The sequence below is a fragment of the Podarcis pityusensis genome (genome assembly GCF_964106645.2).
Source record: "Podarcis pityusensis genome assembly, chromosome: 16".
NCBI classification, from domain to species: domain Eukaryota; kingdom Metazoa; phylum Chordata; class Lepidosauria; order Squamata; family Lacertidae; genus Podarcis; species Podarcis pityusensis.
Window position 1 is genome coordinate 31,509,372 of NC_138041.1, and position 27,527 is coordinate 31,536,898.

Below are 27,527 nucleotides of genomic sequence, written 5' to 3' on the forward strand. Positions count from 1 at the left end.
CGTAGTAGCACAACACTCCCAATACTTAAACAAATAAGCTTCTGATAAAAGGGCACTCCCTAGAAAGCAAGGTTTACTTAGCCCACGTGTAGTATTCAGAGCATACCAGCATTACTCTATGTAAAGAAACAGCTAGAGAAATAAGCAAAATCATTCTAAGTGACCAGGTGGCTTGATATGACCCACTTCCTCACAAACTCAGCTTCCCTGCTCTCCGTTCCTTAGATGCAATAAGGAAATAATAGTTACTTGCATTACAAGGTTATTGTGAGGTTTACATGGTAACATACCGTATTTTTCGCTCTATAACACGCACCTGACCATAACACGCACATAGTTTTTAGAGGAAAACAAGAAAAAAAATATTCTGAACGAAACAGTGGATGTATGATTTTTGTGGTTCATTCTGTGGCCACAGACATGTGGTCTGACGGTGAGTTTGGGGTAGCCCAATGCAAAAATCCTGAGGATCCATGTGGATCCATGCTTTGTAACCACGTTTTTGCACCACTGCGGCCCCAACAGTGGGTGCGTGATTTTTTTGGTGCAAGCTGTAGCCATGGACATGCTATGTGATCTGATGGCGAATTTGGGGTGACCCAGTGCAAAAATCCTGAGGATCCATGTGGATCCGTGCTTTAAAGCAAGCAGGCTCTCTGTCCCTCTCTCCTCCCCACTCAGCAGCTCTTCTCCCACTTTGCTGTTTCAAAGCAAGCCACGGAGGAGGGAAGGAAGGGGAACCATGAATCCTCTGCTCAAGACTGCAGCAGATCCCCCCGCCACCTGTAGGCATTTGCTTCATAACACGCACAGACATTTCCCCTTACTTTCTAGGAGGAAAAAAGTGAGTGTTATGGTGCAAAAAATACGGTATATGAAGCACCTAAAACTAAACGCATACCAAGAATGAACAAACAAGGTACAAAAGCAGCCAACATAAGGTGCCTCCAGTAGCTCTTTAAAGCACAACCAGAGTGTCAAATGTGCAGCTATCATAGGACTGCACTAAACAACCAGATTGGAAACGGCAGAACAGAGCTGTATCTGGAGTGTAGATGGTGAAATGAAGATGTAAGAAACAAAGCACCAGACAGGTGCAAGTCCCAAGTAACCCACCCACACAAGAATTATGAGGTTACTGTGCATGAAACATGTATCTGTACACTGACGGCATTAGCTGGATCAGAGCAATAATAAGGCTGCCCCTTGCAATAGGCATAAACTATTTTCATTTGCAATTTGTACCACCAGTTGCCTTTTATTTTCACCATTCCCACTGACAGCTAGACTATTTTATCCTTCCGTGCCCAGACAGTTTCACTTACAGGACTAAGCACTTGTTTATTGAAGTCTTGTACATCTGGCAGAGCAACCAACACTCATATCATATTGCAGACGAATGAATTAGGACAAGAGTGGGCTGTGAGGAGGGTTCACTGCCGTGCAAGGATGGTCAGATTGAAAAGAGAGACATGATAGCAAAAGTTGCATTGGAGAGGAAAGAAGAACCATGGAAATCAAATGCAACCTTTAGACCAGCAGAGTTTAAGCATCCTACTTTAAAGGGAGCCTTTCCTCATCAACTAGTCCTCTAAGGAACCTCTGGGATACCGAAAAACCTGTGGCCCTCCTGCTGTTGTTGGACTACAATTCCCAGCATCCCTGAACACTGGCCATGCTGGCTGAGGCCAATGGGAACAACAGTTGGCGGACCACATGTTCTCCAACTCTGTTTTAGAGAGATCAGATTGAATGAGAAGATAGATCATGCACCAAAAATAGCAATCCCTGTTGAAAATATTGGAGCACTATTATATGGCTTTGTTGTTTAGTTATGGTTTGTGTGATCAAAAGCCTTGCATACTCATACTTTTCACCAAGAATTAAAATATCACTGCCATTTATAAATATTTTAAGTCTCTGGGACTAAAGCAGTTACTGTTGCCTACACACATACAATTGAGGTGAGGGTACTGAACAAAACAGAAAAACACGGGCTCTGTATCATTAAACCAGTAAAGTAGGTTTTCAGGAAATTTAGAGTACTTTTCATAGAATAACTTGCATCAAAATGTTTTCTGGTGCTCTAGGGTGATCTAAATTTAGCATTTTACTCAGCTGCTGACTCCCAAAAATTCACTCAGACCTGAGGCTATGGTCTGAACCTCAACAGGTTTGGATCTGTTGGGAAAAGATCATTTTTCCTGAATTGCCCAAGAACCCTGATGAACATTGCCTCAGGGTTCATGAATGAAGAAACTTGAGGCAGAAATGCAATGAAAAACCAACAACATACGTTCAGCTCCGATACACTCAGACTTCCAAACACCGAGTTCCTTTCCATCCTAAAAGTTAATAATTCGTTCCAGCCGGGCACAGAACTCGGCCAAAATCTTCTCATGGAGCAACCTTGGGCCTGTCACTCAGTTTCGACCTCTCAGAGTTGCAATGCATATAAAAAAAGGGAGGGGCCCTCCACAGTGCCCTGAACTCCTATTCAGAAGGCAGGAAAAATCACATATAAGGGCATAAATACATCTCCATTGCTCAAGTCTCCATCCTCTTCCTTTTAGCCAGCTCTTACACACAGAACACACACTACATTAGATTGTTTTTGTGCAGAGATCTAAAAAGAACTTCAAAGCACATTATTATTATTATTATTATTATTATTATCATCATCATTCCAGGATACATAGTTCTTAGGCTGCAATCCTATGCCTACCTTCCTGAGGGTTAAGTCTCACTGAATTAAGTAAGGCTTACTTCTGACTAAGCATGCATAAGCTTGGGAATCAGTATCTTAGATCTTTAAACATATTTATGCCACTGAGCATTCGATTGTTTCCTTAAAATGCACAACATCCACTATTGCATCCTCTCCTTCATATGTAATACACATAGACACACACACAAAAATAGGATTGGTCTGCCCTGGAATTCTAAACACAGTACCAGAGACCATTCCAAATATTTCCCAAAATACATTATATGCACTAATATGTTCCCTCTCTCACACACATACACACAGAGAAAGACACGGAGGCTCCCCTCCCTCTCCAGCTCAGCTGATCTCCTCCACCCTCCTCCTCCTCCTCAAAACAAACATCTGCCTCCCACCTCCAGCCACCACTGCCCTCCCCCCTGGCAGCACCCACCAACCCCAAGACACCCAGCTGCTGTGGAGGGGCGGGGGTCAAGCCAATCCCCCCTCCCCCCACCCACCCCCAGCCAGGCCCCATTCCCTCCCCACTGACCTGCCCGAGCTGGACTCCCATGTTTTCTCTCCCTCCCTCCTGCCCGAGACGTGGCGCTGCTACAGCATCTCCAGCCCAGCCAAAGCGGCGCGACGTTTTTTCCCGTCCCCCCGGAAACAACCGCCCGGGTTGTTGGGCCGAGAAGCGTCGGCGCGGGGCTAGGTGTGTGATTATCTCCCCTTCCGCCGGCAAAAAAGCACCTCCCGGATCCCGCCCCCGTCACAGTGCGCCAAAGCTCGGAGGAAAAGACGGGGGTGGGGGTGGGGGTGGGAAGGAGGGGAAGGTTAGGAGTCAAAACAAGGGTGGGGCCGTCCCGAGGGCGGAACTAGGAAAGGGAATCGGTGTTTCCCCACCACCGCTACGCGCACGGCGGCGGACGGTTTATGTGGTCGGACCTGCCGGGAGGGAAGTTGCTCTGGGTGGTTTTGTGACGTTTGACTTTCTGCCACCCCGCCTGGTGCCAAATAACTAGTCTTAAGTTTTTGTTTTTGTTTTGTTTTGGGTTTTTATGGCACGGGTGGGGGAATCGCAGAATAGGAGCGGTTCAGTGTTTAGGGAGCCAGATGCATAAGAGGACAGGGCTTTTAGTAGTGGTGTACAAAAGGGAATTTCAGAAGGTGCGGTTGGAAGGGCAGCAATTCGCTTTTCTTTGCAGCTGTTTAAATGTGCCGGAGCGCCTGGCCTCCCCTATTCAGTGGTCATGCATTGCTTTGTGTTGTTGTTTTTAAATATCTTTATTGATTTTTCTAAATAATAACTACCCCCCTCCCCGTCCAACATTATGCACTTCCCACTCCATACCCTCCAAACACAGGGTCCTTATAGGAAAACATTGTCCCAAAGTTGTCAGGTGCAAGTGAGGTTGGTGGGTGCAACTGTGAATGATAATCCGTTGTGTGTGCAATAAAAAATGATGTCCTGTCAAAGTTATCCTTTTATCCTTTTCCAGCTAATGCTTTGTCTTTAGTTTTTCAGAGACTTCCAGTGTCTGCATTTTCTGTTTCCACTGTGATAGCTGCAAATGTTCCAGTTTTGAGTACTGGTTCATTGAGGGTGCTGAGAATTGAAGCTCTATGAGGGGTAAACTACAGTTCCCATTATTCTTTGTGGAGTGAGGAGTATGCAGATGTGCAATGGGATTAAGAAATTTCTGCATATGTGTTTGCTTCAGATCAATGCTTAACTGCGAAGGACACCCCCAAAGAAAAAGGAGTGAAGCATGTAGCTCACTGAAAGCACATCTGCTTTGTATTGTTACAGAAGTTGGGTGCCTCTCCCTATCTCTGCCAGCAGTGGCAAGAGTCTGTGGGTTTGCGGCACTCATCCAGGCTCTGTGGTCCTTGGAGAATTGAGACACAGCGGAGACTGTTGTAGCTTTAAGAAATATGTTTTATTCGCTTATTTACACCTTCAGTCTGCATGGAGGGAGTCCAGATCTTACAGCATGGTCATTTCAAGAGGGGCTTGTACACCGCAGAATTGCAGCCCCAGAGTCCAAGGCATCTCTCCCAGCCAGCCTTCAGCTAACCTGCCTAAAGATGGATCCCAGACCTTCTTACTCCTAGAAACCCCTGCTCAAAACTTTATTTTCCTGACACCTCACACCCAGTTACCCTGGCAACCTTCCAAACCCAGTCCCTGTTCACTCCTCAGGGCAGAGGAGAAGGATAGTTCTCTTGCATTGCTAATGTCTCTCAGTGGCCCTGTGCTGTTCCTTAATGGCCCTAGCTTAGCCAGGTTGTTTTGCCCAGGAATTCCTCTGCAGTTTATATTTCTCCCTTCACACCTCATATAATCAAAATCCTATCATTTATTAATTTCTAGAGTTTAGGGGGTCCCCCCAGGCTACCACAGTATGTAGAAGATCCCAATTAGAGTAGGGGGGCATTACTGGTTTTGTTCTTGTTTAATTATGTACAGTGGTACCTCGGGTTACAGATGCTTCAGGTTACAGATGCTTCAGGTTACAGACACTTCAGGTTACAGGCCCCATTAGCTAAAGTGGTACCTCAGATTAAGAACAGTTTCAGGTTAAGAACATCTCCAGAATGAATTTAAGTTCTTAACCCGAGGTATCATTGTATTTTGTGTTCTCATTTTGTATTTTTATGTTTCTGAAATCCTGGAGAGCTGCTTCCAGTCAGTTTACGTAACACTGAGGTAGATGAACCAGTAATCTGACTTGAGTATAAGGCAGCTTCCTCTTTTCCTATGACTCACGATTTAAAAGCAGTTTTGATTTTATATTTCCTGCTGTAGGAATGGAAATAGTTGAAGTGTGGTGTCCAGGAGCAGGGGGAGGCTACAAACCCCACTCCTGTTTTCCAGAGGACCTTTCTTCAAGTTAGAAGATTGCTTCAAGCCAGAGATGCATTTCAGAGGCAAAAACAAAACTAACCCCAAATGGAAGCCTAAAACAACTCACAAGTTTGGGCATAACAAAAGCAAATACAATCATTTTGCTTCAATTCAAAGTTTACAACTCCTGTAGACTTACTAGATTTACATGTTCCTACTTTCCTTTATGTTGGCTGGGCAACATGGAAAAGAAAAAGAAAAAGAAAGGAAAGGTGAACCCCAAAGTGCTGAACATTGGTTTTCTTTGAAAAACACTCTAGCAAATGTGTTGTGGTACCTGACCCATTTTGAGTAGCTGCTGTCCATCAAAGGCAATACAGTGGTAACTCAGGTACAGACGCTCCAGGTTACAGACTCCGCTAACCCAGAAATAGTACCTTGGGTTAAGAACTTTGCTTCATGATGAGAGCAGAAATTGCGCGGCGGCGGTGTGACAGCAGCAGCGGAAGGCTCCGTTAACTAAAGTGGTACCTCAGGTTAAGAACAAACCTCTGGAACAAATTAAGTTCTTAACCCGAGGTACCACTGTATTGTCAACAAATGCCAGCTCCCTCTGCCTGAAAGCAAAGATGAGCGCTGCACCCCATAGTCGAATTCGACTGGACTTAACCGTCCAAGGTCCTTTATATTTACCTTTTACCACCAGGAGCAATATTGTCTTATTTTCAGAATCTTGTTTTGATATGAGCATGTTTATTATTTCTTATAAGGAAAAACCTGCTCTTTTCCCCTTATGGGGTACCCAAGAGCCCATACAGAATCCTCTTTTTAGGTTCTCTATCGGTGGGAGAAAATAACAGAGGCCAACCAGAGAACATTGAGAAGCAAGGCAGCTAGTAAGCCTGATCTTTATTAAAGCTGCTGCAACAGGGTGCTCCCCTCACACACAGGGGGGCGGGGAGGAGACCCCTTAGCACAGGCGCACAAGCCCTTATATAGACATTTGAAATTGCCCGCCCTGGAGAACAAGACCACCCCCAGAAGCATCATAAATACATCACAGAATACATCACAGAGGAGTGTAGCCCAGACCACCCCCTTAATACATCAGAGAAGGAGCAGAAATCTGGGTGTGTTGTTTCTTCCTGTCTGGCAGGTTAGCTGATTGGATTAAAAATGGCATCCTGGCCACTCTTTTGTTATGATAACTACCGTATTTTTCGCTCTATAGGGCGCACCTGACCATAGGGCGAACCTAGTTTTCAGAGGGGGAAATCAAGAAAAAAAATATGATTCTCCCCCCCAGCTCTGGGAGCAGCCAAGTTACAGGGAACCAGGCAGAGCCCTTCTCAGTGGTGGCGCCTTCTTGGTGGTGATCCACTACTGCTTTAAGGGAGGTACTGGAATAAGTAGATTTGTTGCTGATCCAAAACACCCACCCACCCCACTCACACATGAAAACAAAGACCACCACAGCCAACTACAAATGAATAACCACACCCTAGGCCAACCACACCCTAGGCCAACCCCAACCTCTCTCACCACCAAAGGAACACAAGCGAACAGCAAAGAACCTGCAACAAACAACCCTGACACCAAACCCTACATATAGGAAGCGAAATAGAAAAATCGCCACCCGACCCTACCCCCACCCATCTTTCCCCCCCTCCACCTCTTTCCCCTTTGCTTCCTAATGTCTCAACAAATGAAAATGATTTGTAAAAATGTTACATGGGGGAAGAAAACATGAGAGAGAGACATTGCACACTTTTGTAAATCAACAAAATCTTTAATAAATAAATAAATAAATACTAGTCATAAAAAAGAGGCCTCCTCACCTGAAGGACATCAAAGCCCACCTGAAGTCCCAAAACAAAACTATAAGATCCTGATCCACACAGATCCATGCATCTGCGTGGATCTGAATCTGATAGTTTATGACTCCCTGTTGTAGGGAATCACATATATAATCGTATGTTTGGGGACATCAGGTGGGCTTTGAGGTCCTTCAGGTGACCTTTGGGGTGTATGGCTTTCCTCCATCTCAACCACGCAGGATTCCTCTGGAATGACAAGATCACTTGCACAGCTTTCCTCCATCTCAACTGCGCAGGATTCCTCTGGAATGACAAGATCACTTGCACAGCTTTCCTCCATCTCAACCACGCAGGATTCCTCTGGAATGACAAGATCTTCCGCATGGGTTTCCTCCATCTCCACTGCGGAGGATTTCTCTTGAATTACCAGGTCCAGCAGAGAACCACACTTCGAACAAATAGTTAGACTCTCGCTTTTCACTGCACTTCCTGGGGTAATCACCACTACAGTTTCTATTTGAGATGTATCTGTTGCAGTGGTCCTGATGCAACATCTCTCCATCCCAACCAATGCTGCACTCAGCAGCTGGAAACCCGCAGCGATATAGCCTAGATAAATAGAAGGTCCAATATGCTGCTCGCTGGGAATTTGAGGCAATTCAAAAGCTTCTGGGAAGACAATTTCCCCATTTTGTAAGACAGCAGACATGTTCCATATCACGGAAATCAGGACGAGTATCCCTGCAACTAAGTTCAGGAGAGCTGCAAGCCTAAAAAAGGTTAACACAAAATCCTTATGTTTTTTGGGCTTGAACACATTGTACAAGGCAAACAAAATTAATCCTAGGGCCGCTGAATTCATAATGGAAGCTAAGGCCATTAAATCCTGTGCAATAAAAATTTCCTTTGGGAGGGTTGGATGTTGCTCATTGAGATGTTCACAATGCCAAAAAGAGTTGCCGTCGTTAGAAGGGTCTTTCCAAAAACAGACCTGCCAGATTCCAATCCAGATGTTTCCAGAGCCAATCCCCTTGATGTTGTCCACACGCCACACTCGCCAGTTGACAATGGCTGTTGAGGCAATGCACATCATCCAGGCCAAAATATCCATGAGGAATGCAGATACCTGGAGGCCGGAAACTAAACTTAGCCATTTGACCACCAGGGAGCCTTCTTTCACCCGCAGGGGTGGTTTGGAGAGGAGGGGAGCAGGGGAGACCTTGGCAGACATCCTGGAAACAAAAGAGAAGACAACATGCAGTGAGAGAGGGACTAACAAACATGTCTAGTCATTGAAGGACACCCTCCCTCCTGCATTCTTCCTTCCATGCACAGAAAGAAGCAGCAAAAGAAAGAGTTCCTGCTCTCTCCCACCCCCTGGTTAGGTATAGACATCTGATCCAGAGAAGCTGACACTCATACTTTCTTCCAGCACACTGCTACTGATTTAATATACTCTTGCATTGTTCCTGTGAAAATGGCCAGAACCTCAGCAACCTGTTGTGGATGGGAAGCTGCTCATGATTCGCTGTTCTGCTATCTGCTACTGCAGCTATCCTTTTCCACTGAACATAAACACACCTGATGAAATAGTGAGGAATGCTTAATCCATAAACTTACGTGAAAGGCCTTCCTCAGCTAGAGTCTAGCGTGCCAGGAACAGAGCAGCTATTTGCTAGGTGTTCCTGAGCCTCAAGAAGACTGAGCTGTTGGGCACTGAGCTGACGTTCGCCTGAGCAGCCAGCCAGCCACAGCAGCAACTGCTCTGCAGAATTCTTAGGTCAGTTACAGGCCAGTTAGAATCCTGACAACAACACAAATCATAACTCCAGGGTACTGGTCATTTGGAACATCAGGAAAGTGGAAAATGGGAGGGAACTCAGTTCCCTTCTTTCCCAAAGCAGAGTGTCTATTCCAGGACACTGTGCAGTTAAAACGCGTTCTTCCTGAAGTCAGATTCAGAGCAGTTCCAGCAATAAAAATGGTGATACAGTATGTGTATCTCAGTACAGATTTGTTTGATGGGCCTGAATGTATTTCATAAAGGATCTAATAGCATGAGGCCCTGAACCATAATAATTTCCTTGGCAAAATTATTGAAGACTCCTTACAAACCTATCATTCTTCTTCCCCATCCCATCTTGTTTGGACATTATAGTAAGGGAGAAGATCTTAGCTCTTTTCCTTTGCACTGGGACAACATGGAATTTGTGCCACGGGACCCCATCACTCACACCAATACAGGCAATACCATTTTCAGAACCTAGGTGTCCATGATTTAAAATTGCTTTCCTAAGACACTTCCGTCAAAATATTTGTGTTGCTTTCTTTCTGTTCCTTTCTGTGTTGATACTCCGAATGTGAGCTGCTTAGCTGCATGCAGTTTCCACTGAAGTGTGAGTGTGTGTGATTAACATTCGGCCAAGCAATGGGCCTAAATCCATCTATTTCACCTGAAATAACTTTGGGAGCCAGCTTTTAAAAATCTAAAGTAGATATCAAATTCAGAGGAATTAAAACCTGTCATCTTTTTTGACTATTTTAAACATCTTAGAACATACACAAATGTTAATGTTTGAAGGAAGGCAGCAAATGGATCATTGGAGCCATCCATTCATTTCAGGAGTTGTGACCATTGATAAGATGAAGCACTTTCACATCGCATGGCAGTGTGCAGTGCTTTTAAAAAGGTAAAGGTAAAGAACCCCTGATAGTTAAGTCCAGTCGCGAACGACTCTGGGGTTGCGCCACTCATCTGGCTTTACTGTCCGAGGGAGCTGTCGTTTGTCCGCAGACAGTTTTTCCGGGTCATGTGGCCAGCATGACTAAGCCGCTTCTGGCAAAACCAGAGCAGCGCACAGAAATGCCGTTTCCTGTCCGGCCGGAGCGGTACCTATTTATCTACTTGCACTTTGACATGGTTTGGAACTGCTAGGTTGGTAGGAACTGGGACCGAGCAACGGGAGCTCACCCCGTCAAATACGCAAGTCCAGTTCTGTATCTGCATGACATCATCCACACCCAAATGCTCTCCCGTTCTGTTTCCCCCACATAATCAGGATACACCATCTCCATTGAAAACTCTGCTCAGTGACACCCATCCAACAGAAAAGTGCTGACCGTCTTCATACAGATACACTTCCATGCAGGGGTTTGGCCGACAAGTTCTTCCCGAGTGTGGGGATGTTTTCAGGGGCTCTTTGCTTTTCCCTGCCTCCCCTTTCATCCTCACCTGAGGAGATCTTGGCCATTATCTTGACAGGGACCTCCGTTCTCAGGCCGGATTTCTGTTTTCCTTCATTCCTCCTTCTCCCCGTCTGGTTCACTGAGCAAATAAGAGAGAGGAGGTTTCATGCAACTCAAGGTGTGCAATGAATCTTCAGGGCATTTGGAAGGAAGAAAAGGTTCATGAACAAGCGACGCAGCAGCCCCCCAAGCGTAAAAACACATTTGGACATATCGCTCATGAGATTTGCCCCAATGAGAAAATAGCAAAACACAAATAGCTGCCATGTTGGATGGCAAAAAATGGCTGCCATATGGTGTGGTATGAAATAAAATTGCCTGGCTGTGAGTGTGAAGGCCACTCCCCACAAAGCCTTTTCCACCTGGCCTAGGAGGGCGATGCCCACTCTCACCAGCCCTACTGAAGAGGCTCCTCATGAGGCTGGAGGAACATCACCCCACTGTGAGGCGTGAAGGCCGCTCCCTGCATGTAGGTTAATTCACAAGCAAAGGCAGTGAGCTCCTTCAAGGTGTTTTGTTTTTATGTAACAGTTCAGATTTTGCAACACTTATTTTGATTGCTAATGCTTTTGCTTGGGAAACTTCAGTCATAAAAGAAATAAGAGTATATATATATATATGACGCACCAGACCACAAGACGCACCTAGTTTTTGGAGGAGGAAAACAAGAAAAAAAATATTCTGAATCTCAGAAGCCAGAACAGCAAGAGGGATCGCTGCGCAGTGAAAGCAGCAATCCCTCTTGCTGTTCTGGCTTCTGGGATAGCTGCGCAGCCTGTATTCACTCCATAAGACGCACACACATTACTTTTTAGGAGGGAAAAAGTGAGTCTTATAGAGCAAAAAATACGGTAATTCCTGAATCTAGGTTACAGGTCACAGGCTCACACCCTCTTCATATCTTGAATGTGCCCTTAAGACAGGATTTGTGAGGACAGGATTTGTGAGGCAAGACAATGGGGAGGTTTCGCACTTTGACCTTGCAGAGAAATATTTGAGGTCAATTTGTTCAGGAACTCTTCTGTGGGGTTTCAGACATGTGGTTTATATATACAGTTATGAATATATATATATATATATATATATGACCTTAAAATTCTTATTATTATTTATTGAATTTATATATTGAAAATTAGAGAACACTTTATTCTTTCCTGTGATGAAGAACAATTGCACTTGAAACTCATTATGTTACAATGGAGTGTTTTTCAAATAAGTTGGTCTTCAGCACCTTGGACTTGGCTCCCTTTTGTGTTGTTGTTTAGGCTGAGTTTTGGTTGCTGGTTTTTGTTAAATTGATTCACCCCCATCTCCTTTTTACAGCATGGAGCAACCAAGTGCTTGATTAACAGTTACAAGGACTAAATAAACTGCACCACAGAAACCAGGCAATGTTCACTGGCAGTCATCAAATGAGTCAAGTGGAAAATACCATGTGTATATACCATGGGTGGAATATATGAAAGAGCTAGAATTTATGTTTTAAGATGACCCATGACCTTTTGATTCTGAAACAATAATTCCACAGCCTCCCCAAATGGGGTACTGAAATTGTCATCTTAACAACTAATAATTTGTTGCCTTTTAATTTGCCGCTTGAGGCAATCCACCTCATGGCAGAACCAGCCCTGACTTGTGTTTTACAGCCAACTTTTCCTGCACTCTCAAATTCATGCCCCTTGTGCTACAAAATGTGGCCAGTAGAGAGCATCGTAAGCCTCTCAAATAAATTGTCATGCATCTATTGAAATGGGCTTATGCTTCAATAAATGTAGTACAGTGGTACCTCAGGTTAAGTACTTAATTCGTTCCGGAGGTCCGTTCTTAACCTGAAACTGTTCTTAACCTGAAGCACCACTTTAGCTAATGGGGTCTCCTGCTGCTGCCACACCGCCGGAGCACAATTTCTGTTCTCATCCTGAAGCAAAGTTCTTAACCTGAAGCACTATTTCTGGGTTAGCAGAGTCTGTAACCTGAAGCGTATGTAACCTGAGGTACCACTGTACAGTGCAGTCCTAACCATATCTACTCAGAAGTCCTTTTGGGGCTTACTCCCTGGTTAAGAGATGTTTAGATTGCCTTGGTCATTTTTGCAAAAAGAAAAGGGGGTCTGGATATAAGTAGGAGAGAAAGGAATATATTAGCATTCATTTAGAATGCTTTGGGTCACTTACATAGCAGAGGCCATGGCCTTCCTCTCAATTTCTAATGAAATCTGCATGATTAGCAGGTTACAGACTCTGCTAACCCAGAAATAGTGCTTCAGGTTAAGAACTTTGCTTCAGGATGAGAGGACTGTTAGTGCCAGTTCATATAATTGCTCAGAGAGAGATGTAGCTTTTATACTTTGCATGAAAAAGGTCCCAAGTTGTCTCTGGCACCTCCATATAAGAGTGAGGAGAGCCAGTGTGGTGTAGTGGTTAAGAGCGGTGGACTCGTAATCCACCCTTAACCCTACACTTAACCCTAACTACTCCCCTATGTAAAAAATAAAAATATACAAAATATATACAGAATATGCACAGTTGTGAACAAAAAAACAAAAATATTAAAACAAAGAACAGAAGACAAGACTTGCTTTGAATGGCAGCCTCAGAGAGAGCTACACCTTTTGTGGCAAGGAGGGCATCCCGAAGATTCACGGCATAAGATTTGCAGCATGGGACTCCCTTCTGTCTCTGATAGAACTGCTAGCTGAGGGCTCAGAATGCTTGCCTTCTCTCCATCTCTCAACTACCTCCATTCCGGTTAACATATTGAGTGCTTACGCTCTGTGTACTCTGATATACAGATCAAGAACAAGTTCTGCGAGGAACTAGACCAGGATGTCAGGAGCCTGCAAGCACCTTCTTGGTAGTGGCGCCCGCCCTGTGGAACGCCCTCCCAGCAGATGTCACGAACATGGTATGCGCTACCAAGGCAAAACACTCAGTGTCCTGGAGACATCTTAGATCTCAGGTCACTGGCACCAGCTGGACTGGATTGTCACCAGGTGATTGCACTGAACTGTGTTGGGAGCCAGTGTAGTGTAGTGGTTAAGAGCGGTAGTCTCGTAATCTGGTGAAGTGGGTTCGCATCTCCGCTCCTCCACATGCAGCTGCTGGGTGACCTTGGGCTAGTCACACTTCTTTGAAGTCTCTCAGCCTCACTCACCTCACAGAGTGTTTGTTGTGCGGGAGGAAGGGAAAAGAGATTGTTAGCCACTTTGAGACTCCTTAGGGTAGTGATAAAGCGGGATATCAAATCCAAACTCCTCTTCTTCTTACTGCCACATGGAGCTACCACAGCACTGACTGCGACATGGTCACTCCCTGGTGGTGAGCAAAGAAGACCTGTAGCCAATCTAAGGTTCTGCACTTTGGCAGGAAGAACCAGCTGCACCAATATAACATGAGGGACACCTGGTTCGCTGGTAGGGAAAAGGGTCTAGGGATCTTAGTGGACCACAAGCTTAAGATGAGTAAACCTGAGAGTGATGCAGTAGCAAAAAATGCTAATTCTATTTCAGGCTGTAACAACAAAGGTGTCCAGATGAATGGAAGACAATAAGACAATGAAATTCAAGACAGTAACAATTTATTGTGCATTTATTCATAATCCATTAAAAATATTTATTTTTATTCCATTCTCTTCCAGTTCTTTTTCTTCTTGACACGTGGAGTTACACAGGGAGTAGATCATATATCCTAAGGAACGGAAAAACCTAAAATTCTGTGAGATCTTTTGAGGCAAAATAATGTTAGCAATTTTCGGATCTCCCTCTGTCCTCTGCCCTGTCCTGTCTTTTGCAAAAGCAAAGGTGTCAACCCTGTGCCCAGACAGAAAGGCCCACCCCCCTCAGCCTCCCTGAGGTGGTCCAGAGGAAAAAAGAGCAAGGCATAAGGCACCAGCTGGGCTGCTGGAGTTGCCAGGAGGAGGCCTACAAAATGCCACCCAACCATCTTAGGGACTCCACTCTGCATCTGTGTAGGGTTTACTCGGGAGCCTTGTCTTCCCCTGAAGCCATCCGATGGGATCCCTGTCAGTGTTTGTAAAAAAAAAGAAAAAAGGAAAGGGTTCTGACCTTCCTTTGTCTCCTCAGACCCTTGTCGGCATAAAAGAGTCCACAAGAATATCCTTGCAGAGTGCTTTCTGCTTTTATTCTTAAAAGTCTTTGTGCAAAAGCGACTGACCAACTGTACACACCTCAACACTACCAGCTTTCACTAACCAACCAACCCAACACCAAACTAACATTTCTCACTCTATATATACAACCCGGTGCAGACCACTGACTTATGCTGACCCAGCTTTTTTAAGCATTAAAGAAACAGTGGCCATTTTAGCCGAGATACCCCTTCTGTTTCTTAAATGTGAAAAACCCCAACAGGTCAAATACATACATACATACATACATACAGTACACTTTGTACATAAACCCAGTTTTGTCATCAATTAATTATGACATGTTGCTGGCAAAGGCTTGGTAAACAAATCAGCAATATTATCCTGTGATTGACAATACTCCAGTTTGATTACCCCACTCTGTACACAATCTCGAACATTTGCATGACGGATAGCAATATGTTTTGATGCGGATTTCATTATTTCCGAGCCCGCTAATGCAATGCACGATTGGCTATCTTCATACACTTGGATAGGCAAATCTACTTTACAATCTAGATCTTTTAGTATCTGTATAAACCACATGATTTCATTGCATGCTAGCGATAGGCTCCCATATTCTGCCTCACAGGATGAGGTCGCAACAAATCCTTGTTTCTTTGACCTCCATCCAATTATGGAATTGGCAAACATCATAACCATTCCACTTGTAGATTTTCTAGTAGCTACACAGCTTCCCCTGTCCGCATCAACAAATACTTCTAGTTTTTCATCTTATGTACTAGATATCTTCAAACATACATTTAATGTCCCCTTTAGATATCCGATAAGCCTTTTCAAAGCACACCAATCGGCAGTACTGGGTTTAGATACATGTTGGCTCAGAACATTTGTAGCACATGCAATGTCTAGCCTTGACCACTGGCTTAAATACAGCAGTGATCCTATTTTTGAGTGATACAACTCAGGCTGATCAAATTCATCATCACACACTGTCTTTGGGAAATCTGGTGTCATGGGAGTCTGAACTGGCTTGTAGTTTTCCATGCCAAACTGCTCTATCAAACAAAGAATTTTCTCTTTCTGGCTCAATAGGAAGCTTCCATCAGCTTCCTGACTTACTTCTACTCCCAAGTAATTGCTTACAGGCCCTAAGGCTTTAAGCTTAAACTTCTTTTCCAGTTGACTTGTGAGCTTCTGGATCTCATCTGTGGAACTCCCTGCTACAAGCAAATCATCAACAAAGACTAAGAGCATTAGATATTTGTTGCCTGTCCCCTTGGTGTACAGGCATGGATCAGCCACACTCCTTTTAAAACCAAGTTTTACAAGGGCTTCATTTAAACACTGGTTCCAACACCTTCCACTTTGTTTGAGACCATAAACAGCCTTTCTCAAACACCAGACTGTACCATTCCCCTCTTTAAACCCAGGGGGTTGTCTCATTAACACTTCATGGTCTAAATTTGCATGCAGATATGCAGCATCAACATCAAAATGGTGCACTGCTAATTGTCTTGCAGCAGCAATAGAGAGCATTAAATGAAAAGTTTCACTCTTTACAGTTGGAGAAAACACTTCATCATAACTCTCCACTTTAATCTGAGTGAACCCTCTGGCTACTAATCTGGCTCAAAAATGTGGTTCCCCAGATGCAGGGGTTTTCCTTTTACAAACCCACTTGCATGACACCACTCTGCCACCAGGTGGTGGCATTATGACCTCAGTTTGTTACGTTTAAAAGAGTCCATTTCTTCTTTCATAGGTTGTTCGCACAAAGCACGTTCCCCAGGGGGTAAGTCTAAGACTTCATTATAACTTTGTGGTTCCACACAACTCACATTGCATATTCTCAATCCTCCTAGGGTCAAACGCTGAGGAGGTACACCCTTGTTTGAACGCTGGGAGTGCCTAGGCACAACTACTTCTTCCCCCCTTATCTCTGGCTCTTCTTCCTCTTCCTCTAGAGAAGTATTATCTATTGCCACATCTTTTGGGGAAATCTGTGCCTCCTCCTCATCCTGCTCCTGTGTTGCCAATGGCTGAGAAGAAGCCTCTTCTCTTACTTGCAGAGGCAGTAGGCAATCTGGGTTGGCATGGATCGCAGCCCATCTGTCCTGGTCAGCAAAGTCTGCGCTTCGTGACAGAACCACGCATTCTGGGCATAAATTGAAACGCCACCCTTTGCCATAGGGCTGATATCCCACAAACCGCAGTCTCTGCGCTCTAGCCCCCCCTTTCTGGCGCTGAGCTTTGGGGATATTTACATGTGCCCAAGAACCCCAGTTATAGAGCATTGTCCACTCTGGTTCTTTCCCAAACAACACAAGATAAGGAATATCTTTTATAGAGCTAGACCAGGTTCTATTAATCAAAAAGTTTGTTGTAAGGAAAGCCTCACCCCACAGCCTATGGTTGTTACCCAATCCTGCATCCACTAGCAGGCAATCCTTTACTGACTGTATTACAGCCCCACGTCTTTCACACAGACCATTTTCAGCAGGGCTATAAGGGTTAGTCAAACGGTGAGTGATCCCCTTACGTCGCAACCATGCTCCAAATTGTTTGTTCAGAAAATCTCCACCCCTATCTGTTTGCAACTGCACAACAGGGCGAGCGAAGAGCTTTTCAGCTTGGGCGACCCATTCTCTGAATGTGGGGAAACACTCCGATTTCTGCTTTAACAAAAACAACCAACTAAAACGTGATTTATCATCTGTTACCAGAAAAGCGTATCTGGCGCCCCCTTCAGTCTTCTGTGGAAAAGGGCCTATCACGTCACAATGGACAAGTTCTAAAACCTCTTTAGATACTCTGTCACTTTTAGAAGCCATAGGCTTCCTCTTAGATTTGGCCATTTTACATACATTGCAATCTAGGAAACAGTTACAGCTATTTACTTTTAGGTTCTTGCACACCTTTTGCATCTCTGAAAGCACATGGAAATTGGCGTGACCCAGCTTTCTGTGCAGTTCATGCACACACCCCTTATGAACTGGCAAATTATCCTGAACCACCTGGGCTGCTTTAACAGGCTTGTCCTGCATTACATATAACCCATTTTCCAACTTTGCATGGCCACATACCTGAGTTCCATTCTTTATCAGACAACCATCCTGCGTGAACTTAACACTATACCCTGCATTAATCAAACAGCTTACAGACAGTAAGCAATAGTCCAAACTGCTGACAAACAGAGTCTCTGGTAGAGTAGTGTTGAAGCACTGCAGGAAACATGTTCCCTGGCCATCAATCTTGCTTCTACGACCATCAGCAAGACAGATTGAGTCTTTTCCATCAGCTGGCTTCCCCAGGGTCTTAAAGTCCTCCCGACTGTTGCAGATAATCCTGCTGCTACCAGAGTCCAGCAACCATGTTCCTCGAGGTATCTTCCTCTCCTCTCGAGAAAATGCAGACACAAGATGAGCAGAACGCGTGTTCTTCTTCCCTGAAGAGAACCCCTTCTGCTTACATTTCTGCGTCGATTGCTGTCTCTGCTCCATGTCGTCTCCTGGAGGTCTTGCCCTGCATTGACGTTGGAGATGCCTGGCTTGGCTGCATTTATAGCATCTCCTCACCGCCATGGCCAAGTCCCAAACTTGGCGTTGCCCCATTGCCAGATTCTGCTGCTGGCCCCCTCAGCTGTAACTCCTCCGCTCTTGGAGTTCAGCCTGTCTGTCTGACCTTCTTTATGCTTCTTCGGTCAATCTTCCAACCACATACTCAAGGGTCAGATCTCGGGGACACATACTCTCCATGCTGTTAATCACAGGCAACCAACTTTCAGGCAAACTTGAAAGGATAATGTAGGTTTGATCAGTTTCATCTTAACGCTTACCTCTCTGTTGTAGTTGAAGAAACAGAGATTTCAGTGTTTGAAGATGAGTTGCCAAACTCTCACCTTCTTTCATAACAGTCCTGAACAGCCTTTTGGTCAGAGAAATTATAGTTCCAGCAGTTTCTCTGACATGCATTGCCCTTAATAAATTCCAGCACTCAAATGCTGTGCTGGCATTTGCTACATGCAATAACTGAGAGTTGCTCAAACACAGCATAATTTGGGCACGAGCCCTTTCATCCAGCCGTCTTTTCTCAGTAGAGTCCCGTCTCAAAACCTCAGTTTCAACACAGTCCCATAGTCCATCTCTCCTTAACAACTGCTGCATTTTTATTGACCAACTCAGCCAGTTGCTTTCTGAGAGAAGTTCAAAAGGGATGCCTCCCCCAATATTTACAACTTGGGAAGACTGGAAATCTGCCATCTCTGCTGGTGCTTGCTGAGCCCCTTCTGTGGGGTCTCCAGCAATCTCTCCTGACTCTCTCTTTAGAGTCCGACTGGACAGTCCTGGCTGGCACTCACCGGCTTCTAGCTGCTGCCTCTGTTGACCCTCAGGTCCTGCCTGGCTCTGCAACTGGTGTAGCCGCTCTGTGAGTCACCTACTGTGGTCCTCTAGCAGTTCAAACTGTTCCAGTAGCCAGCGCTGAGTGCTTTCCTGATCCTCAGTCAGATCCTAGCCGCTCCAGCGTCGCTGCAGACAGTTACGGCTATATATCCTCGATGATGATGTCATCTGGATGGAAGAGAATGAGAAGAGAATGCAAATGCAAATGAGATTTTCCCACAGGCCTTTAGTCAAAGGGCGCTGTCTCCAAGGTGTGGGGCTTACCTTCTTTTGGCTTCCGGCGGAAGCAGGCCAGTTCCGGCCGAACGACTGTCATCTGCAGAGGAAAGAAAAATCGGGGTCAGATGGGAGCAAGAGATCACAGAAGCAGCGCCAAATCAGGAAGGACGGGTCTCCCTCTGTCTTGGGCCCAATCCCTTGTTCCAGGGGACCTCCCTGGGCCCTGCAGCCTCCTGGGCAGAGGTGGAAGGGCAGCAGCAGGAAAGGGGGCAGTAAAAGCCTCTGGCCTCATCCTGGCCCCCAGGGACACCCCCCGCAAATTCTGCGCTAAAGATCACTTGGGGATGTGATCTTGGGGGGGGGGGATGGAAGTAACCAAAGAAATGAATAGAAGAAGGCAAAGTACTTACTCTGAGTTTGGGATATTTCCTGGCAATGGCCAGCAGCAAAGAGATGCTGCTGGCCGCAAGTTGTTGGGCCTCCCCACTTTCCCCCAGGGCGTATCCTCTGAGGTCCTGCAGGAGGAAAGAGCATTTCAGAGTCAGGGGCCAATCTGGGCCAAAGCGGCCCCCACTGCCCCCACCACGGAGTCCCTGGCACTTCTGGACCATGAGGGGTTGCCAGCTTTGGTCTTGGACCAAATTGGGGGGCAAACAGGCTCTGTGCCCCAGAAATGGGGCAGTCCATTGGGTAAGGGATGGGGGGGGGACAACCCTAAAATCACCCCGGATGCCATAGGGACACTTACACTGAGAAGTTGGAGGAGGGTGCCAGGGCTGGGTGCTTCCATAAGAAGACTGCCCAGCAGAAGCCGGTAGTGCCTCTTCAGTTCCTGTGGGAAAAGAGAGAAGAGAGTTGGATTCTGCAAGGGTGTGATGAAGAGGAAGAAAGAGCCTGTGAAGGGAAGTCAAAACAAAGGACATACTTCTCTCTTCTCCTCCTCCTCCTCCTCCTTGGCCCCACACAGCACGGCCTCCAACATCCTGTGCAGGATGGCACTAATCATGTCAGAGGTGAATTTGGGCCTCATCGTGCTGCAGAAATGAAAGGGAGAGGGTTAGAGTCTCCCTTGCCCCTTTCTCCCTCCCGCCTGCTCTTTCCCCCTGGAGTTCTGCCCCCCCCCCCACAACCCCATCCATGCCAAAGACCCCACTCACCTTAGCTGGAGGAGGGCCTCCAAGGCAAGGGCCAGGGTCAGGGGCTGATCCCTGAAGTGCTCCAAGGGCCCCAAGATGTCCTGGAAGAGAACAGAGGAGGAAAATCAGCTCTGACCCCAAACACCAGGCTTGGCTTTGCAGGGGAATGGCAACCCCATGGCCTAAGCCGGCAGGGTCCTCCTCCCCACAGATGCACAGCCCCTTCCCCCCACCTCCCTGTGGGGGTCCGTCACACCCCCCATCACTCACCAGAATTTTATGGGCTGTCTCCTCCTTGGAGCACATCAGGGATCGGAGCCCCCTGAGCTCAGCTGCTTGGCAGCTGTTGATGACCCCCAGGATGTAGAGCTGTTCATCCTCTAGCAGCTGAAATGCAAAAGTCAGGCTGTCAGTTCCTCGAGAGGGGAGGGTTTCTCCGCATCTGAGAGTGCAGAGTGAGGGGCAAAGAGCCCAGGGGCAGCGGGGGGGGGGGCAGGTCTGAGGGATCCAGTCCCTGCTCTTGTTTTCTCCAATACTTACCCCTGGGGCTGGGATGCTGAACCGCAGCAGCACTGCAAACAGAAGGACAGGGGAAGAGGTGAGTCCTCTTTTGCATCCTTGGACCAGTTGCCCCCCATGCCCATCCCTGCCCTCCTCTGTCCAAAAAAGGAGGGCCACTGGCTTACCTGGCGCCACGGGCTGCTCTGTGTCTGGCTGGGGGGCCACCCTGTGGCAGCGCCTGAAGAGGCGCCTTAAGCACCTGATCCTAGAAGAGATGAGCGGAAAGAGTGACTCAGATGCTGGCAGCCCCAATTCTTGGGGGGTGTTTGGGGGTGAGGAGGGGAGTCTGGAGAATACAGTGAACCACTGCCGAATTGGCAGAACAGAAATACGTATGTGGAGCCTAATTGATCCTTGCCAGCCCACTCTGACCAATTCCTTCCATCTCTCTGCAGTTCAGTGACCTGAAGGGGCATCATCAGAGCCTGAAAGAGGCAGCCCAAAGCATGAAGGGCTGGCAGAGAGAGAAAGGAGGTCCCAAGTGCTCTGGGTTCAAGAGCTACCGCCATGTCAGGGCCCAGAGAGCCTGGCCCCCACATTCATGCAGTCAAGCAGTGTATAAATTTCATGAAGCATTGTTACCAGAATTTTTGGAAAGGGTGGCGGGGGGTTTCGCCCTCCAGCAGGCACCATACCCCACTCTGACTGTACCCCAGATCAACACCTTCATGTCTGCAAATGTCCCCACAAAAAACATCCTGACACAGTCCTTTCCTTTTTCTATTCCAAAGGCTGCCATAAATAAGGGTAGAACATTTGCCCTAATGAAGGCTGAGCCTTTCGCTCACAAGGCGCTCAACCAATCAGCTCAGACTACCCAAATATCCAATAGCAACCAATGAGCGCCATGAAACAGTGCCCTCCAGCACAAAGCACTCACAACAACAACAGAACAAAGCACACAGGCACTGCAGCTGCCGACCAGCCGTGGCCTCTGCTCTACAAGTAGGAATTCCCACTGGGAAAAGGGGAAAGTCAGAACCAGCCATGAAAAGCATTCTTGGTCCATTGAAACTAGTCTTTCAAGTTTCAGTCTAGGCTCTTGAACTACCAACCCAACTGTACACTTGTGAAACATGGACCACTTATAAACGCCATCTCCAACTCCTTGAAAGATTCCATCAATGGTGTCTCCGAAAAATGTGACACACCACTTGGGAAGGCAGGCGAACTAACACCAGTGTCCTGGAAGAAGCAAAGATCACCAGTGTTGAAGCAATGATCTTCAACACCAACTTCGTTGGACTGGTCATGTGGTGCGGATGCCTCATTATTGTCTTCCAAAGCAACGACTCTATTCCAAACTTAAAAATGGAAGGCGTAATGCTGGTGGCCAACAAAAGAGGTTTAAAGAATATCTCAAGGCCAATCTAAAAACATGTTGTATAAACAAAATATAATACAAAAAAGAATAAGAGAGGCTAAAATCAAGCATTTACAAGACGAAATAGGCAAACAAGAAAAAATATCAGCGAAAACAACAAAAAACGAGATCGCAAACCAAACCATTAAAATATTACAAACACAGCTCTCAACACTCTTAAATGATGAAATAGAAAGAAATTTAAAATGGATGAACAAAAATCATTTGAATTTGGAAACAGACCAGGTAAATTACTTGCATGGCAGATAAAGAAAAGACAGGGAAAGACAAATAAAGTAGTATATGAAGGAAAAGCAGTGGAGACGGAAGAAGGAATAAATAAATGCTTTGTAAAATACTTCACCAATCTATATAAAAAAGGTGCAGAAACTCGACAACAAATTATAAAATATCCTCAAGGAAAACAAATCCCCAAAATAGGTGAAAACAAACGGAAGCAGCTAAATGCACCAGTAACAACAATGGAGATACAACAAGCAATTTCCAATCTTAAACTGGGGAAGGCTCCAGGTGCAGATGGACTATCCGCGATACACTACCAAAGGTTAGAAGATGCTATAACAATGCCTTTTAAAAAATTAATTAACGAGATCATGCAAGAAGGAAAAATACCAAAGTTGTGGCAAGAAGCCAATATTGTATTAATTCACAAACAAAGCACAGCTAGAGAATTAGTTAACAATTACAGGCCCATATCATTATTAAATAATGATTATAAATTGTTCGCAGGGATATTAGCAAATAGGCTGAAATCGGATGTAATAGACCAAGACCAAGTAGGATTCCCCCCAAATAGGCATATAAAAGCAAATATGAGAATAGTAATTGATCTAATTGAATATTTGGAAATGAGACCCATCAAAAAAGCGGCGTTTATGCTAACAGATGCCGAGAAGGCTTTCGATAACCTATCAAGATCTTTCCTTCAGGAAATAGCAGAAGCAGTAGGACTGGGTGAAAACTACTGCAGAGCAATAAACACAATATATGAAAACCAGCAGGGATGTTTAATAAGAAATGGTGAAAAGACGGATCCTTTAAATATAGAGAAAGGTACCAGGCAAGGATGCCCACTTTCACCGTTCCTTTTTATACTAACTTTGGAAATCCTAATTTTAGAAATAAAGAAAGAAAAAGAGATAAAGGGAATTACATGAGGCAAGGATGTTTTCAAAATTAGAGCTTTTGCGTACAATATTATATTAGCACCTGAGGAGCCAGGAACCAGTCTAATGAAAGCATTGAGGATAATGAATGAGTTTGGGAAAGTAGCAGGCTTCAAGATAAATATGTCAAAAACAAAACTTATGGTAAAAAACATACAGGAATTAGAAAAGAGCGAACTACAGGAGAAATTGGGTTTGAAAATTGTTACAAAAGCAAAATATTTTGGTATAGAATTGACGATGAAAAATATTAATCTATTTGGAAACAATTATGAAAAAGCCTGGAAGGAAATTAGAAGAGATCTAGAAACCTGGAGTAGATTAAAGCTGACATTAATGGGGAGAATATCTATAATTAAGATGAATGTTTTACCCAAAATGATATATTTGTTCCAAACAATGCTAATAATAATGAAAGAAAATTGTTTTGATGAGTGGAGAAAAGATCTAACAAAATTCATATGGCAAACCAAAAAAACCACGCATAAGGTATAAACTATTAACAGATAAAAGGGAGAGAGGAGGACTGGCATTACGAAATCTAAAATTATATTATGAAGCAGAATGTCTGGTGTGGCTAAAAGAATGGGTTACATTGGAAAACACTAGTATTTTAAATCTAGAAAGTTTTGACAATAGGTATGGATGGCACGCCTACCTAGCATACGAGAAGGTTAAGGTACATAATGGCTTCAAAAATCATATACTCAGAAATTCATTGTTTAAAGTTTGGAATAAACTTTAAAGTTTTAAAGTTTTGGAATAAACAGCTATTAGAGCCACAAATCCCTTTATGGATCTCTCCATTAGAAGCCCATGCAGTTAAAAAACACAATATGAATCCGAACTGAGCAACATATAGACAAATACCGGAAGAAGACCAAGGAAAGTTAAAATTAAAAACATATGAAGAATTAAAACAATATGGGATGGATAATTGGCAATATATACAATTAAAAAGTGTCTTTAAGGCAGATCAAAGAAAAGGTTTTGCCAAAGAACAATAGCTATTTAGCACCATTATATTTCAAAACAATAGGAAATTATTATCAAAAATTTACACTATTATTGGACTATGATTTGATGAAGAGGTAAAAGAAATAATGGTCAAACGGGCACAAGATATCGGCCATACTATATATTTAGAACAATGGTAGAAACTCTGTCGTGAGGATATTCGCTTTGCCCACCAACCCGAACAGATAAGCTTTGGGATTTTTTTATCAAGGGTTTGTTTAGCATTTTCTTAAGTTCCTCATGTATTATTCCCCAAAACTTCTTTATTTCCTTGCAACCCCACCACATATGAATTATCATTCCAGGTTCTTTGTTACATTTCCAACAAAGGCTGGATTTGAATTTATAAATTTTGGCGAGTTTAACTGGTGTTAAATACCACCTGTAAAACATTTTAACCAAATTTTCCTTTATCGTATAGCAGGTGGTAAAGCGAATATCCTCGCGACAGAGTTTCTCCCATTGTTCTAAATATATAGTATGGCCGATATCTTGTGCCCATTTGCCCATTGCTTCTTTTACCTCTTCATCCATAGCGATTGTTCTTTGGCAAAACCTTTTCTTTGATCTGCCTTAAAACACTCTTTTCTGCTGAGAAGGAAGATGGCGACCAGAGGAGGCACTTGGGACATGGCTAGGGGCAGCCATCATCCCTGAAGCATGAGACCACGTACACAGCAGCCCTTCTGCCGGGGTGATCATCACTGCCCTCCTGGTCTCTGAGTGCCAGACAGGTAGCCATCTCAAGGACAAGAGTGGATCTGAAGGAGGTGAGGACAGGTGACCCCACCTAGGCCCGAAGTCACCCCCCCGCAACCAGGCCTCAAACTGTCCAAAATTCCTTTTCTCTCCTCTAAAAAATCCACAGCTAAAGTTTTCCTCTGTTTTCTCACAAGATGCTGTTGAAAGGCAAAATGTTACTCTTTTATCAGTACGAGAGAGCTTCAAAAAGCTAATGAACAGACTCTGTCAAGCAGTGGCGTAGCGTGGGTTGTCAGCACCCGGGGCAAGGCAAGTAATTTGCGCCCCCTAACCCGTGGATTTGCGCCCCCTAACCCGTGGATTTGCGCCCCCTAACCCTAACCCCCAGATGTTGCGCCTGGTGCGGCCAGCCCCCCCTGCACCCCCCACGCTACGCCACTGCTGTCAAGCAAGCCTGAGAACTGAGTCTTATCTCACTCTAGTTGCAACATCTTGAACACGCTGAACCGCAAGGCTCCTCGACCCACCCCCCTATGGCTTCTCATCCCCCTTTCCTGGGAAGAGTCCAAAAGAGTCCCAAGACAGGAGCTTTCTATTCATGCTCAGAGGCAGGACTCTTGAGGAGGAGGAGAAGGGGAGGGAACTGGAAGGGGAATATATACTCTGTGCAAATGGCTGTGAACTCGCGCTTGTTTTGTGACTATATCACACTTGCTCTTTCTACTAGCCGGATGGCAGAATAAAGCTTTTTCTCTGAAACTATTCCTTGAGTGTCTGTTGACTCCCATTTCCCTTTCCCGGGCGCAAAGCTCTTCTCACCCAAGGCTAAAAAGGCTACAGATCCAACCTACATGGATTGGGGACTTGGCCAGGACAATAGGGGGTACTCAACTTGGCTGGGAAACAGGAACATGTATATATTTTTCTTTGTTTTACTGAATGGGTGTAAGGTGGAGGTCCTGATACTCAGGTGTCCACCAGAAAAACCTCCCAGTTTGTGACACACACACCCCCCCCCCCCGAGATGAAGAGAAAGGGGTGCTACTTACAGTCTGCCCATGTCGTCCACAAAAACCCTAACTATACAGACTATGCACAGGTGTGCACAAAAAAACAAAAACAAAACAAAACAAAACAAAGAACAAAAAATAAATTAAAATAAATAAAAGTGTTAAAATAAAAGAATAAAAGAAAATCAAAATAAATCAAATCAAATAAATCAAATAAAAGTAATAAATGAAATCAAAATCAAAATAAGAAAACAAAAAAGAACAAATCACTAATCCTCCTCTAACACGCTACCAACTGCCACACCAACTGCCACCACCACCTCTCTCCTCTAAGCTCCTCACTAACCCACAATGGCCGCCTGCAAGTCAGTGGCTTTTAAAGGAGAAGCAAGAGATGTCACAAAGGAGGGCGGGTCCTTGTCACCGTGGCAACCCCCCCACCGGGACCTGGCCCCACCTGGCCCTTCCTGAGTGGTGATGCTCCTCTGTCAGAACTCGGAGGCACCTGCTGTTCTGCCTGCAGAATGCTCTAATCCCAAACTCTCTAGCCCTACGACTGGCTCTGCCACGATAAATCCATTTGTTTCTAAGGTGCTTGGTGGCTCTCTTTTTCTACGTTTGCTGCGGGGGGCTTAATCATATCACTACCCTTCTGCACTCTGTGGATTAAGCAGGGCATGGATTTGAAAGCATTTGTAACTTCTGCCACATAATTTTCAGGTGGAACTCAAATTGGGAGAGAAAAGGGTAAATGCAGCCTGCTCTTTCCATGTGGGGGGCACATTTCGTGGTGCATGCAAGTTTAATGGTGGGCCGTAACAGTAAAGGCAGGCATGTTGCGGACCTGTCCGGCCTAAGTGGGGAAAGGAACCATCAAATTCGCTCATAAAACCTCTCTGACATGGGAGCACATGAATTCCAGAGCCATGGGCACATGAATGCTTCACAGTCTGTTGTTTTTCTGCGGAATTCACATTTGGAAATATGCCCAGTCGCAAAGAGCACATACCTGCTTCTTTCCAAAGGAGTGCTAAAATCAATTAACAAGTCCCCAAAGAGGCAGCAGGCCTGTTCCAGTCCCCACCTCAGATAGTCTCAAAGGGCAAGGAAGCCAGTGCAAATTTATCAGCAATTTCAGCAGAAGTGTCTCAAGAGTGCAGCAGCTAACTGACAAAAATTCTGGCACCTTGGCTGAGTGTCCTGGAGC

At 45.1% G+C, this 27,527-nt stretch overlaps 3 protein-coding genes and 1 long non-coding RNA gene across 18 annotated transcripts in view; 1 reads left to right on the plus strand and 3 right to left on the minus strand.

The window, feature by feature from the left end:
• The window catches only part of GOLGA3 (golgin A3), a 47,917-nt gene extending 44,291 nt beyond the window's left edge, over positions 1-3,626 (minus strand). For 5 of the 7 annotated variants that reach the window (XM_080985032.1, XM_080985031.1, XM_080985030.1 and 2 more), the window contains exon 1: positions 3,258-3,625. The gene's annotated coding sequence lies outside the window, so the exon portion shown is untranslated. Of the gene's footprint in view, positions 1-3,257 lie in introns of all 7 variants that reach the window. The other 2 variants (XM_080985027.1, XM_080985026.1) reach the window with 1 other exon arrangement.
• The window catches only part of LOC308465417, a 144,715-nt gene extending 119,020 nt beyond the window's left edge, over positions 1-25,695 (plus strand). Inside the window, exon 3 of the long non-coding RNA XR_013980413.1 lies at positions 25,594-25,695. This is a non-coding gene — a long non-coding RNA (uncharacterized lncRNA). The remainder of the gene's footprint in view (positions 1-25,593) is intronic.
• LOC308465635 (claudin-34-like) lies at positions 7,213-11,218 on the minus strand. Of its 3 annotated transcripts, XM_080985667.1 has the most exons (3): positions 11,011-11,218; positions 10,605-10,697; positions 7,214-8,604 (listed from the first exon to the last, which is right to left on the minus strand). In XM_080985667.1, the coding sequence occupies exon 3, from the start codon at positions 8,601-8,603 to the stop codon at positions 7,491-7,493; it is 1,113 nt and encodes a 370-aa protein (XP_080841793.1). In that variant the 5' UTR covers position 8,604; positions 10,605-10,697; positions 11,011-11,218; the 3' UTR covers positions 7,214-7,490. The 3 variants fall into 3 exon arrangements, with proteins under 3 accessions (XP_080841794.1, XP_080841793.1, XP_080841792.1); XM_080985668.1 differs by lacking the exons at positions 10,605-10,697; positions 11,011-11,218 and adding an exon at positions 8,993-9,377 and having other exon boundaries at positions 7,213-8,604; XM_080985666.1 differs by lacking the exon at positions 11,011-11,218 and having other exon boundaries at positions 10,605-11,003.
• Positions 14,178-27,042, minus strand: LOC308465346 (uncharacterized protein). 7 transcript variants are annotated; one of them, XM_080985235.1, is made up of 10 exons: positions 25,750-26,241; positions 25,131-25,572; positions 21,167-21,246; positions 21,021-21,052; positions 20,751-20,867; positions 20,502-20,581; positions 20,270-20,378; positions 20,093-20,176; positions 19,755-19,859; positions 19,324-19,441 (listed from the first exon to the last, which is right to left on the minus strand). In XM_080985235.1, exons 2-10 carry the CDS (start codon positions 25,238-25,240, stop codon positions 19,352-19,354), a joined length of 807 nt encoding a protein of 268 aa, XP_080841361.1. In that variant the 5' UTR covers positions 25,241-25,572; positions 25,750-26,241; the 3' UTR covers positions 19,324-19,351. The 7 variants fall into 7 exon arrangements, with proteins under 7 accessions (XP_080841356.1, XP_080841355.1, XP_080841358.1 ...); XM_080985230.1 differs by adding an exon at positions 14,178-19,293 and having other exon boundaries at positions 19,390-19,441; positions 20,751-21,246; positions 25,750-26,249; XM_080985232.1 differs by having other exon boundaries at positions 19,321-19,441; positions 20,751-21,052; positions 25,750-26,247.
• Positions 27,043-27,527: the final 485 nt, after the last annotated feature.